This window comes from Galeopterus variegatus, unplaced genomic scaffold (assembly GCF_000696425.1).
Source record: "Galeopterus variegatus unplaced genomic scaffold, G_variegatus-3.0.2 Scaffold669, whole genome shotgun sequence".
NCBI lineage: Eukaryota > Metazoa > Chordata > Mammalia > Dermoptera > Cynocephalidae > Galeopterus > Galeopterus variegatus.
In genome coordinates this window covers 62,650-76,178 of record NW_007726780.1, presented here as the reverse complement: position 1 = coordinate 76,178, position 13,529 = coordinate 62,650, and the positions used below count along the sequence as shown (strand labels likewise).

Below are 13,529 nucleotides of genomic sequence, written 5' to 3'. Positions count from 1 at the left end.
CAAGATAAACAATAATGTGAAAAAATATCCTAGGTCTCGGTTAATAATTGAAGCTAGCATTACCATAACTTTACACTGAAAATGCCCTATCAGAAAAGAAAAAAAATACCTTGGGGAAACATATTCTATGCACAAACAAAATCTTTTTATAACCATCATTAATGTGGTAAGCCTGACAGTTATGCACAGGTGGGAGGCATGAAAGTATGGTCACTGAAAGTCCCGTGACAGAAAAGATCACCTTGAGCAGCCAAGCCATGGACCCTTTGCCAAGTCAGTGACAGGATGCAGCCCCATGGCTGGGCTGAGATTGCAGCCTCAGAGCCACTCTAAGCCATTCATGACCTTGGCCCAAATTGTGGGTTCTCTGAGCAATGACAGGATTCTGAGCACAGCAAGAGGGCAGGATGCATGAGCAGAAGGCTTTTTTGGATCAGAGATAGAGAATGAAATCAACCCAGTCCAGGGTGGTCTATCCAATGGTTGCACCTGCATGTCTAAGAAGGGAGCTACTGGGGCAGCCATTTCCTGAAACTTGACAAGTGGGGAGAACAAGAGAGGGTGTGACTCCTTCTCCTCCCTTCTTAGAGGGTCTGTCCTGGGCACTTGAGTGATTCCATCCCAGCAGGTGCATGCTGAAGCAGTTGTAGCTTCCAATGTCTGGGTGGGAACCAGAAGACAGGGTTTTACTATTTCTCCCACTCTCTTGGCCTTGAGCTTGACTGCCTCTTTCTTTGATCCCCATGTCAAATTACAATCCACTTTTGCCCTCAGAGAGCCATTCTGATCCACACAGCCTCCCTCCAAAAGCTTTGCCAGCCTACCCAATTGCACTCAATGGAGAGCTTGCATAGGGTGAGTCTGTCATTTTACTGCTCATCCCCTCAACTTCAGTTCAGGTCACACGGAGCTCTGGGAGGAATGCCAAGGGAATCCAATATGTTTGTACTGAAATATTGTGGTAATCAAATATGATGCGAAATAAGTTTGCCACCAGCCAAAGACTGGAGATCTTGTTAAACAGAGATTTGGCGGTGCTAATACTGGATGTGATAGCATTTGCTCTTGATGTGGATCCCTATGATTTCTATTTATTTTGTGTCCCTCTCCTAAGAGTACCCTAATCATAACCATGAGTTAGACTTCCAGCATTTGAAGACTTAACAGCCCAGATCTGGACTCTAAGGCCCCTGATGTGTAATTCTGTACAGCACATATTTTCATCATAGGTTCCAAAGCTGATGCGTGGGAGTGAGTCATTTAGCTAGTGAGTGAACCTAGCTGACTGCCTGTCATCCATATTTAGAAGTGGCTTTATGGCTCTCTACTTGTCCTTGAGTGTGAGGTGATTCTCTTACAGAAAATGACCTGGAAAAGAGTACTGGGAATGGAGGAGAAGGAAAAATAAAGAACCCAAGAAAATGAATGACCTCAGTGAGAAAACAGAATTTTTGAATACATTGAAAAGTAAAATTCCAATTCAGTGGTACTTCAGATCTATAATGTGAATGAGTTCCCCATATACTCTATACAAAAATAAGAAAAGGCAATTAGCAAAAGTGTTTGAGTGTTCCAGCCAGTGTGAAAACTGACTTTATTATGCTATTTATACAATCATTAGGTTTCAGAAGGAGGTTACTGAAAATATGCAAGCATGCTTTCCTGCACTGCAGAGTGAAAAGTATATGCTATGATTGTGTTTGCAAATTTGGGATTTTTAAGGTCTAAGGAGAGATTCTTTTAGAATATCAAGGAACTGTTGTCCCTCTTATTCGTTTGGTTGGTGCTTTCCAAAGTGCTTTCGTGCTCTCAAGAGATGTCACCAGCAGCAGTCAGAGAAGCAGTGGGAGGGACAAGGGGTCAGCCAGGTCCTCATTATGGCTCTACCATTTGCCTCAGGTAAATCCCTGTAAGGTAATCTCTAGGTCCCCCTTTGTTCCATGAGGATACAAATGCTACTCACTCTGCTCTCTTTCCAGAACCCTAGTAAGGACCAAAAGAGCTAATGTGAGAAAGTCTTTGAGAAGTATAATGAGTGGTTCCTGTGGGGTTCACTCATTCATTCATTTCACAAACATTAGTGAACTCTCTTTGTGCTGTGACTAGCACACAGAGGGGCCTAAAAATGTAGTTCCCACAGATGCGATTAAAGTTCTAGACAGAGACATGGGTAAGGGGAAAAAAAGAACTTTGCACAGAGCCGTGTGGTCCCTGCACTTGAGCTCAAATTGTACCAAGCATAGCAAAGCTACAAACAGACCCAACCCACTGCACACAGCTGGTGGGAAGGCATCTTTCCTCAGCCATCATCTCCCTCCCAGTTCTGCCCTGGCTCCTGTCTTCTGTAGTCCAAATGAACTTGACAGCAGTTAACTGAGTCAGCCAGCCCCCTTACAGAATTTCCACTGGGTCTCACACAGCTCAGTTTGCCCTCAGGTATGCCCCATATTCTGGTCTGGCCAGGGAAAAAGGTAATTCCAGCTGCTGCTTACTAAAACAAGCAAGAAGGACACAAGAAGAAGAGGGGGAAAACACTCTTGCAACCAGATCAGACTGACACACTGTTGAACCTAATTACCTGCAAAGCCACATCCAGCCATTAAGGATCCATATTCTGTAATAGAATTTCCTGCTATGGAAATACTCACCCACGCACAGGATGTTGAAGCAGAAGCCCTGGCTGACTGACTTATTCACCAGCTGGTCAGGCAAGCTGTCAAACCCCACATGTCCAGCCAGGGGGACAGTTCGGCAACCTTCACCCTAATTTGGAAGGGGAGGGAGGGGAGAAAATGAAAGTGTGCTTAAAAGCAATCAGGGTCTCACTTCTCCATCCAGATGCTCTCCCTGCTAGGAAGTGATACCCGCCCAGGCCCAGTGTGTCATTTCTCCCCCCAGCTACTCGCAGCTCCAAAGCAAAATGGCCGGTCAACTTGGAAAACATGGATTCTTGGGCACAGGCATCCTCTAGGTTCAATAATGAACATTGCCATATTTCCAGACAGAGAATATTACGGAGGGGGCTTATTGGGAGCGGAGGGCGGGATCGGGGAGGAGAACTCTGGCACTGGAGGTATACAGACTTGGGTTAAATCTCGACTCAATCACTTACAAGCTGGGTAACCTCTGAGACTCAGTTTCCTTCCACATCTGTCATATAATATGACCTATCTTAGAGGTGATGGGAGTCTCAAATGTGCTAATACATGTAATAAGCTTAGAATATGCATAAGTGTTCAGTAATCATTACAAAAAGACTTTAAAAAGCAATTAATCCTCTCTGTAGGACCTTTGGGGATCTACAAAGGTTGCATAGAATAGAGGTTAAGAGCATAGGCTTTGAAATCAGGTAGGTCTGAGTTAGAGCCCCACCTCCACCACCTTCTGGCTATGTGCCCTGGGACAAGTTGCTTAACTTCTCAAAGTTTCCCTATCTGTAAAATCAGGAACTAGTAGTTAGTGTGAGGATTATATAAGAGAAGGTTCCTCGAGCACTTAGCATAGTTCCTAGCACGTGGTAAGCATTCAGTCAACAGTCGCTGCTGTTATTATTCCACTGTGAGGTTGTCCTTAGTCCTCCCCCACTCAACCTGATCTAACCATAATGCCATGGAACACTTGTGGCTCCTTCTAGCCAGAGGGAGCTGCGTCCATGCTTCCTGGACCATAGGGAACAGCCTCCATGTGCCCTGGACTCTGCAGCCAAGCCACTCCCAGCCCTGGAAAGCAGAGAGCCCTTGCTTTGCCTACGAGGCCCAAAGCTTCTTGTAGTTAATGGTTTTACAAAACAGGGAGAGCCTCAAACTGGGGCAGGCTTCCAAGGATCTGGGGAAGGACAAAAGGGGCCTGCATGTACTCAAGAAATGTGCCAACTGCTAACGGCCACAGGGGAGGGAAGGGGAGGGAAGCTGGTGACAGCAGAGCTAGACAAGGAGGGTGCGCTATGTCAGAAGTCAGAGTTTCTGTTGGGTGGAGCTGCACCAAGCTTTCCATAACCAGAAAGATGCCAAGAGCAATCCAAGAAGGGCATGGTTAGTGCCAGGAGACCTGTACCAGCATCCCAGGCAGCACTTGTAGGCAGCTCTTGTGCCAGACTGGACCTGCTTTTAGACAAGGTCTATAATGAGGGCGCACTTTCACGCTGAAAGGCATGGGCTGCAGTGGTGGAGGAGCCTCTCAGGAGCTGCTATTGTCCGAACTGGTTCCCAGATAGCCCCTTCACCCAGCTTGGGATCCCCACTCTCACTGGCATCATCAGATCCTCCAAGCATAAGCAACAGGGCTAGCGCCAGTGACTGCCATCTGGCAAGTTCATTACCCTCACACATCTCACCCCACACACTCCCAGTGGAGCATTCTTGACAGACAACCATATGCCACCATCCAGTCAGAGTTGGCATATTCTGGCATATTCTGTGCTCCACAGGGGCACCTGAAAACAGCCGAGTTTCATGAGGGGCCCACATCACATAGGGCTTTGTTCTACATTCACCCCTTTCTACTTCCCCTTCCCCATTTCCCCTTCTTTTTATTAATGCAAGCAAAGTAAGACGTAAGGTTCCCACTGTTAGTTCTTGGTCCTGAACACTGCGGGGGAGACAGGGACTTAAGAGCCAACATGCTTTCTTCAAGCCTCCTACGTAGCAGGCATCGGGAATTGGGACGGACCAGAGTTGAGGTTTCCTGAGCCATATTTTATCATCCCTGGCTGCCTCTTCCTGTCTCCAAATTCAGCACCATGAAACTTCAAATGCTCCAAAACCTCTGGTCCAAGTGCCAAAAGGAGAGAAGAATTTTCAAACTGAAGACAGTGGAGGATAGCGGGGAAAGCTCCACACCCTATTCTTAAAATTTACTTCATTGTCAGGAACTTACCAAACACCTCCCTTGTGCCCACCATTATCTCCCACCTTGCACAGTGCTGTAAAGAACCAAATCATTTTATTCCCTAGGCAATGGGGTTTGGGGGATTTGGAGCAGGGAGGGCCATGATATAAGCAGTGTTTTTAAAAGATCATTCCAGCTGCAGGGTGCTTGACTGAGGAGGAAAGGGAGACTACGGCCAGGAGACATGTTAAAAAATGGGTCTAATAACGTTGAACTGGTAGAATGACATCCAAGCGCTGTGACAATAAATGCTGGTTAAAGTGAACTGACCTGACTTGGGACTCAAAAGGAAGGAACAAATTTGAGAGACATCCTTAAAGAAGGGATGAGACCCAATGAGTGATATGGCAAAGGTAGTGAGGCAGCAATCAAAGCTGACTGCCAGGGCCTAAGCCTGGGAGCTTGGATCTGACAAAACAGCACCATGCACAGAAAGAGGGAAGCCACGAAAGGGAGCTTGTTTAGTGGGAACATTGAGAAATCTGGTTTTAAATAAGCTGTTACTAAGAAATTATATTTATCAATCTTTTTATTTTATAAAAGTAATCAATGTTCACTGTAGAAATTTTAGAACGTATAGAAAATCATAAGGGAGAAAATAAAAATCACCCATAATATCACTCTCCAGGGATAATCACTTAATACTTATATGTATTTACCTCCAACCTGTATACCTTTTCTTTTTTTTAACAAAATAGAGATAATCCTGTATATTCCTTTCTATGTAACCTGACTTAATAACCTGACACTTAATATAGTATGGATGTTTTCTTGAGTAATTAAGCATGCTTCTAAAACATTATTTTTATTGGCCACATATCATTCCAATGTAGAAATGTGCCATATTTTCTTAACCCATCTCCTACTGCTAGACATTTAGTGTGTTACCAAATTTTCAACATTATAAACAACAATTCTTGTTCTTACAGGTTTGCATATATCTCTAATTATTTCCTTAAGTTAAACTCCTCGAATTGAAGCCTGCTAGATCAAAGGGTACACACATTTTAAAGACTTTGGTACACACTGACACATCATTCAACAGCAAATAGTACAAATTTACATTTCCACCACTAATATGTGAGAGCGTCTGTTTACCCAAAAACACTGAGTTTCATAGCCTTTTTAACCATTGTGAATCTAGTCTTTGAAAAATGGCATCATGTCGTTTAATTTGCATTTTGTTAGTGAGGGTGAACACTTTTTTCATTGTTCAACGGTGTGTGTGTGTCTTGTGTATGTATATATATGTGAGTTGCCTATTCACGTCTTTGCCTATTTTTTAAAAAATGGGTTTTGTCTTTCTCTTTTTAATTTGTAACAGCATTTTATACATTAAGGAAAAGAAGATAGTTTTCATTTTATGGTGAGATATCCAGGAGAAGAAATCCAACAAGTAGTTAGCAATGTGGGATTGTAGGCTCAGGGAGAATTCAGAACTGAGATATAAATTTAGGAGTGAGAGGTATGAAACTCGACGTGTAAAGAATGGGGAAAAGAAGAGGATTCTGCTGAGAGGGGAAAATGATCAGAAAAGTAGGAGATGACCCAATCACTTTCCATCCGCAGGGGTCAAAGAAAAGTCAAGAAGAATTACAAGGAAAGGGCCACTGATTTGGATTTGGTGAAGATCACTAGTGATTTTTAGAAGCCTGATTTCTTCTGTATCTTTTACCCAGTGTCCAATACACCTAAATTAACTGAAGATTCTGGGGAAGAGGGGACATGGGATCTGGTTCATGTGTTTTTCTTGCTAACTGAGATTTATGTAGTAAACTTTTTGTCTCAATCTCTGTAAAGAAAGCTTCAAAAAATACATTTGCACATAGTTCCTGCTTTAGGAAATCCTGTCTAGTGAACACCAAGCACTCTTGCTTTGATGAATCAAAGATGTCAAGGTCATCTTTATGAATATCAGTCCTCATTGTTCAGAGGTAAATACATAGAAGTAGAAAGGACAGGACATTGGACTGAATGTACACTGACCCCAGGACAACCCCTGAACATTCTTCACTCTTACTGTATCTCTGATATCTTATCTCTTTCCTCTTTCTCCTTAAGGTGGCCTGCTTAATTGAAGTCCTGATTACTTTGATTGCAGTTAATTGAATGTTCTCTGGTCTACAATGTGTGCAAGAGGAGAAAGAATTGGCAACTTGGCTCAGCACGTCTGACAGTAAAACCTCAAGTTGTCATGTTGAGTAGCAGGTGGTGCCATGTTCAAGACTTGAACTGAGATGCTAGAAAGGCCACAGTCACCAAGATTTTAAATTGCTCATCTCCCATAACCCTGCAACCTCCTCTCAGAATCTATCCTGCAGAAACTCACATATCTCTGTACAAGGAAATTCATTTCAGCATTGATTGTAATACTGAAGAACTAGAAAAAACCTCAATGTCCAACAATAGGAAAATATTTAACTGAATTAAGGTACGTGCATATTCTGGAATATTCTGCAGCCATTAAGAAGAATGTGGTAGTTCTATAAGGTAGAAAACAGAAGTAGTAGGACAATAAGCACAGTATGAGCCCATATATGCACGAAAGCCCTGTATATGGGTATTTGCACATAAATGTATGGAAACGCATAGAAAGGGGACTAAAAAGACACGCACCAAACCAAGAACTGTGGCTACCTCAGGGGAGGGGAATAGAAAGAGGGGCTTAGTCAGTGGGTAGTCAGTATGCTTCTCTATTGTCTGATTCTTTTATGGCATGCATGTATTCACACATTACCTGTGTAATTTAAGAACATTTTTAACATAAGAAAAGAAAGTTCTCACTCAGCTTTGCAGCAGGGGTAATTAGGATGCAGAGACTGAGAGGAGCTAAAAGGAAGGCAAAATGAAAGAGTGCTCCTGAGGGCTGAGGGAGCCACGCTCCCTCCCCAATTACATTTCCTGTTTTCTCCTCATCTGTAGTCACCTGCGGTTTTGAAATACGTTATACCACATTTCATATCATAGGCAGAAACACGGCTCTCTTTCTCTTCCGCCTCCTCCCCCGAGGACACACCGATTTCGTTTTTTAATTGAATATTCTTAAGGTTCCTATTATGAAGAATGAGCTACGGTGCTTCCAGCTGTGCATCTTCCTCCCATTGCTGTTATTCAGAAAATAAAAAGTCCCATAAGCATCCGAGTAGACACCTCCGGTCCCCCTCCCCTCTGTCTCTCTTCCAACCTCTGTGGTAGAGTAAGCAAGCAGTGTTCGAGGCCTCTGGGAACTGAGGGTGGATCTGTGTCAATGGAGAATTTCCTGCCTCCATCTAAAACCAGGGTAGCTGTCTTTCCCCTAAACTTTCTCCTCCAGCCTTTTGCATCCAAATGCTAGGAAAGGACAGAAACACTGAAAAAGGATTCTCTTCAGCAGCCTCATCTGTCACTTACTGGTGGGCCCAGCCTCTCACACCTTCCCTTCCTCCATCTCCATCCCCAGCCCTGAATACTGATCTCTCTGGGAAACCCTGCAAATCTCCAAGACTATCGAAACCAATTCATCAATTCAATGATACACAATGGAATATTAAGCAGCTGACAAAAATATTTTCTAAGAATATCTAATGACATGAGGAAATGCTCACCAAATACTGTTAGGCAAAACAACAACAAAAATCCAACCTGTACACACAGGATCATCCCAATGTTCGGAGGAAAGGACACATGTTTTTTTAAAGACACCAAAATGATGTCAGTGGTTACTTTTGGGTAGACGGGCTGTACGTGATGTTGCTCTTCTGTGTTTTCCAAATTTTCTGCAATAGGCATATTTTACTTTTATAAAAAGGAAAAAATGTTTTCTTTTGTTTTGCTTTAAAAGATTCTGTGATGATACTTTCCTGGGCAGGAAAGTGGCCTCAGGTATTTTAGAAAAATCTTCACTACAACCAAACAGGTGCCTTACACACAGATAACCAGAAAATTTGGTTAATCAGAGCATTTAGCTTTCAGGCAGTTTTACTGTATATAAAACATTTATTTTATCAATAATACAATAAAACCCTGTAATTCCCCTTATTGTAACTTATTATTACACATAATATACATAACTACTTATTATACAGTATAACTTATTATTATAAAGATTCATATGAACCAAAAGTCAAATCATATATCCTGAAACATGTCATGAAAAGTCTTGATGAAACAATCAGGTGGCTGATAGCCCCATCTGCTGCCCCCAGTGTTCAGGGAATGGAAGCCGCTGTATTATCAACCATAAGAACCACAAAAGCACTAAGTTCCCAGAGGCTTCAAAAACAAAACAAAACATACTTACTATGCACCCAACACCTCAAATATCAGCGTTTTCCTCATGTTGACTCAGCCATTCTAAGAGAAAATTGATAGTGGCAATGCCCTATGGTGGGAGAGAGAAACTGGGGGGCCATTCCAAGGAGAAACAAGGCCTGCAAAAGCTGGCAGCGCCCCTAAGGGACCTCAGAAATGCCCTTCAGTCATGGAGCAGCTTTGGGGACCCCAAGAAAGCGCAAGGGAGAATATCCTTACTATACAGGGGGAAAGCCCATTTTTGGCAAATCCAACAGATGAAACTCTGATTTAATACACGAGATAAATTCCAGAGTGGCTTTTCATTCTATAAAAGGATTCACAGCAGGATTCCATTAAGTAGCCAGCTCTCCTAGTGCATTTAAAGTGGGATTCAATAGACAAACATCCAGCAGTCATGTACCTTTATAGGAAGACAATGGCCATATACACCTACGCAGACAGACAGTATGGGAAGGTTGTTTCTATTACCCTTACAGAGACCCTGCTGAGCTAAAAGCATAGACTTGCCTTCCCTACAACTCTCTCCCCACCCAGCTCTGGGAGTCAAAGCAGAGAAGGGGTGGAGTTAAATGCTGCCACCTCATTCGGAAGCAGAATCAAGCAAGAACCTAAAAGAAATTAGGCTGGAGAACAAGGAAACATTAAGAACCATACAATGTTCAAGCTGGAAACGCCCTGAAAGATCACCTAACCCAACCCGTTCATTTTACAAAAGGGGAAACAGAGACACAGAGAGAGGAAGTGACTTGTCCAGAGTCACAGAGTGATTTAGTGGCAGAGAGCGGTGCTAGGATCCAGGCCCCTGTCAAACAGACTGACACTCTCAAATGGAAAAGCTGACTCAAGTGACAGATGTATTTCTTTATGCTGCTAAAACTGCGGGACATCAGGCTTGTGGCTTGATGGCTTGATGCTGGTCAGAGGGAGAAGGGTCAAGGAATCTGACCTGGAAGCCTGTGGACTCAGCAAGCTGGCTCTGGCCCATGGAAGGCAACTGAGGCGCTGGACCCATGGAGGGCCCACATTCCTCCTCTCCACCCCTCCCCCGCTTTGCTCTCCCATTCCCTCTCTTCTGACTCTGGCCTAAGCCTCCTCCTGGCCAGCTGCCCAGCTCTGCTCAAGAGCCCCAGGGCCAACGAGCCTACCTAACTCAACAAGTCAGAGTCTAGGTAAGATATCCTCACCTCAGGCCAGGGGCAACGCCTGCTCAGCGTGGGTCAATTTTCCCACAAAAGCCAGACAGACTCCCTTCAAGCCAGACAATTTAAACAGTTTTCTAGGTATTCTGGCCATTGTTACCTCCAATATGTTAAAAAAAAGAAAAGAAAAGGCTTACCCACAGGCCTCTGGGTGAATGCCCAACTGCCCTCTGGGGAGCCTGCATTCGCCTCTGCCTCCATCTGGTCTCGTTTAATGGGGATCTGAAAAAACCCAGTTCCTGCCTCAGCACCAGTGTTCAGAGCTGGGGGCCTCCACTGTGAGAGGAAACGAACACTACCTCACACCTCATCAGGGCCGTGAAAGCAGAGAGCTGCTCTTGTTACCCCAGGGCCTTCATGAGGGGTCAGAGGGCCCTGGTTGGGGAAACATGAGGCCTGTCCCTGAGAAGGCCAGCAAATCTTTCCCCTGCTCCCTGTTAAGTGCGTGTGGGACAGATGACCCACCTCCAGGGCAAGCTGAGAGCACGCTGCATAATTCAGCAGATGGCTGCCTCTAATAAGAAGACACTGAAGAAGAGGATAACATTATTTCTCACCCTCCTGAGCATGTGGCCTCCTTCCTCTGTGCAGGCAGCAGAGAAACCCATGGTTTCAAATCCCAGCAGCAGAAGCCTCCTCCTGCCAAATCGAGGAGGAAGGGTCTGTGTGTTTCTAATTTATTCTGCCCCCCCCCCCCCGTTGTTACTTAAAATAATCCATCATTACATGGCTGGTGGCTCCAAGATTTTTATTTAAAGCAATATGGAGAAGAAAAAAAAAGGAAAACCCACACAACCCGTGACTGTGCTATCTTGGATTTAAGCTGAGAATCTTTTTCACATCGGAGAGTCTTCAGATCACCCAAGTATACTCTTTTCTGATCCCTATGAGGGTGCTGGGGGTGGGTACAGTGAGAAGAGGAGGAAAAGGAGGTATGGCAGGATTTTAATTTCTTAGAAACATCATTCAAAGATCTGTGTTATCTGGTAGGTGTTTCATTGTTTCCTCCACTGACCAACAGTAACACTTTGGACTAAGTCACTACCTGCACCCACAAAATAAAGAGAACAATAATACTTGTCTAGGAAGCTGTTGGGGAAAATGAAATCATACAGATGGAAGCATTCCGAGATAGTTGAAAGAAACATGTTACATCTATCCATGGCTGGTTTCTCCCTCCCTCCTTCCCTTCCTTCTTCTTTCCATCTGTCTTGAATGTGGTTTTAATGCACATGCAACTAAAAGCTCTTCTCCATTGTTCATGCTAATATTAAACCACAGCTCTGATAATCCAAAAACTCAGGCAAGTCCAGAAATCAGTCTTATTTAGTTTTGGAATTCCTTTTTTCCAAGGGACTTATCTTCCTAATTAGTTTTGCTCAGGCTAATGCAATGGGTTTGTTCCCTTATAGCACACAATGGGAGGGGCCATGCTGGGTAACGAAGCCAGCAATTAATAGAAAATTTACAGCAGAGACCCACAAAGTAAATGCTACACACATGACTGCAGATCAAAATCTCATTATACTATACAGACAAATCACTCTGCTGTAATACAGTTTTGTAATAAGAACACCGCTAACACATTTCCAGAATTTAGGATGTGAAGAGGAAACAGGGATTATTCCTTCCTCTCATCTGGGAGCTCAGAAAGGGCAGAGTTCCTGTGTGCCTTGGCCACCACTATATCCCCAGCACCTGGCACAGGGCCTGGCAGAGTTGGTGCCCAATATATATATATATATATATATATATATATATGTTGAAGGAATGAATGAAAATAAAAGTGGGTGAATTTAAAAATGAAATGTTCCCAACCCAGCAGCAGAAGTGAGATCTCACTCATCTTCACACCTACCCATTTCCTATTTGAAGCCCTCAGGAAGCCTTTCCTGTCACCGACCGCCTCCATCCACTGCTGGATTAGATCCCCTTGTAATGAATTCTCATGGCAGGCAGTAGCTCTCATGGGTAGCATTTATCACAGTGATAATATAGTTATCTGTGTCTACCTCCACTACTAGATTGTGAACTCCTTGAGGGATGGGGTCATGTGCATTTGGGGAACACTGTAACTCTTCCTCAACTTTTTATTTTGAAAAATCTCTAACACATAGAAAAGTTGGAAAATAGTATAATGATCGCCCATATACCCTCAACTTAGATTCAACAATTTGTAATATTTAGGGCTATGTAAACTTTCTTCAGTGCTGTATCCCCAGTGGAGCTATGGGTGAATATTGGGGTTTTGTTTTTCCCACTTGGGGTATAATAATACCTTTAGTGTGCAGTGGTAGGGATGGCTGAGGCAGGGGAGCTTCAAGGGGAATCAAAGGGTAACTGCCATTTGATAGCAAGAATTGAGTGCAGCAACAATCTTCTCCCCACCTGTAGACAGCTGCTCTGGAACGGTTGTCCCAGGCCAACCCCAGCTAACTGTGTAGGGCAATTAGCCCCTGCAAGTTCTTTCATTAGGGAGAACAACCATTACCTGGGTGCAACTGGAGAAAGCATCATTGTTCCCATTGTGGGACTGGTTCAAGCCAGAATCAACAAGACATTGTTTCTATGGGCCAGCATTTACAGTCTGGATCCCAAGATGCAACACTGAAAGAAACAGCTCAGTGCAAGAGCCAGGACATGCAGCTTTTGAGGCCTGCACTGTGCCCTGCTAGGTTACCTTGGACAAGTCATGTAACCTCTCAGAGTGTATATTAATAGCAGCCCGAGCCACCTCACAGGCAGGGTGGTAGGTAAACCCAAAGACCTTCCATATTTCTCTAACTATTTCACAGTGTCCACAATTTGTCTCTCCAACTAGACTGTAAGCTTAAAAGCCATGAACTATGTCTACTGCTTTTTTGTGTGTGTAGTTAACAAGGGCTAGCCATAGTTCTAGACCTATCAGTCAATCAAATAAATACTCATGGAGAAAGAGCACTGTCATACAGAATCCTTTGTGGTGTTAATTCAGATGTGATGGAATTGTATTACATACACAAGAATTAAACTTCCAAGTTGCATGCATGCCCAAATATAGGCCCTGCCCAACAACTCTAAGGCCTGTTTTAGTCTCTAAGGATGTTTAGCCACAGTGAACCTCAACTGACTCTGGAAAGGACACTACCCGTCCCCCCCTCCCCCACCCCC

General features: G+C 43.8%; 1 protein-coding gene across 6 annotated transcripts in view; it reads right to left on the bottom strand.

Moving 5' to 3' along the window:
• The window catches only part of SEPT6 (septin 6), a 63,159-nt gene that overhangs the window by 46,665 nt on the left and 2,965 nt on the right, over positions 1 to 13,529 (bottom strand). For all 6 annotated transcript variants that reach the window (XM_008571225.1, XM_008571223.1, XM_008571226.1 and 3 more), the window contains exon 2: positions 2,649 to 2,763. In XM_008571225.1, coding sequence (XP_008569447.1) covers positions 2,649 to 2,763 — 115 coding nt within the window. The remainder of the gene's footprint in view (positions 1 to 2,648; positions 2,764 to 13,529) is intronic.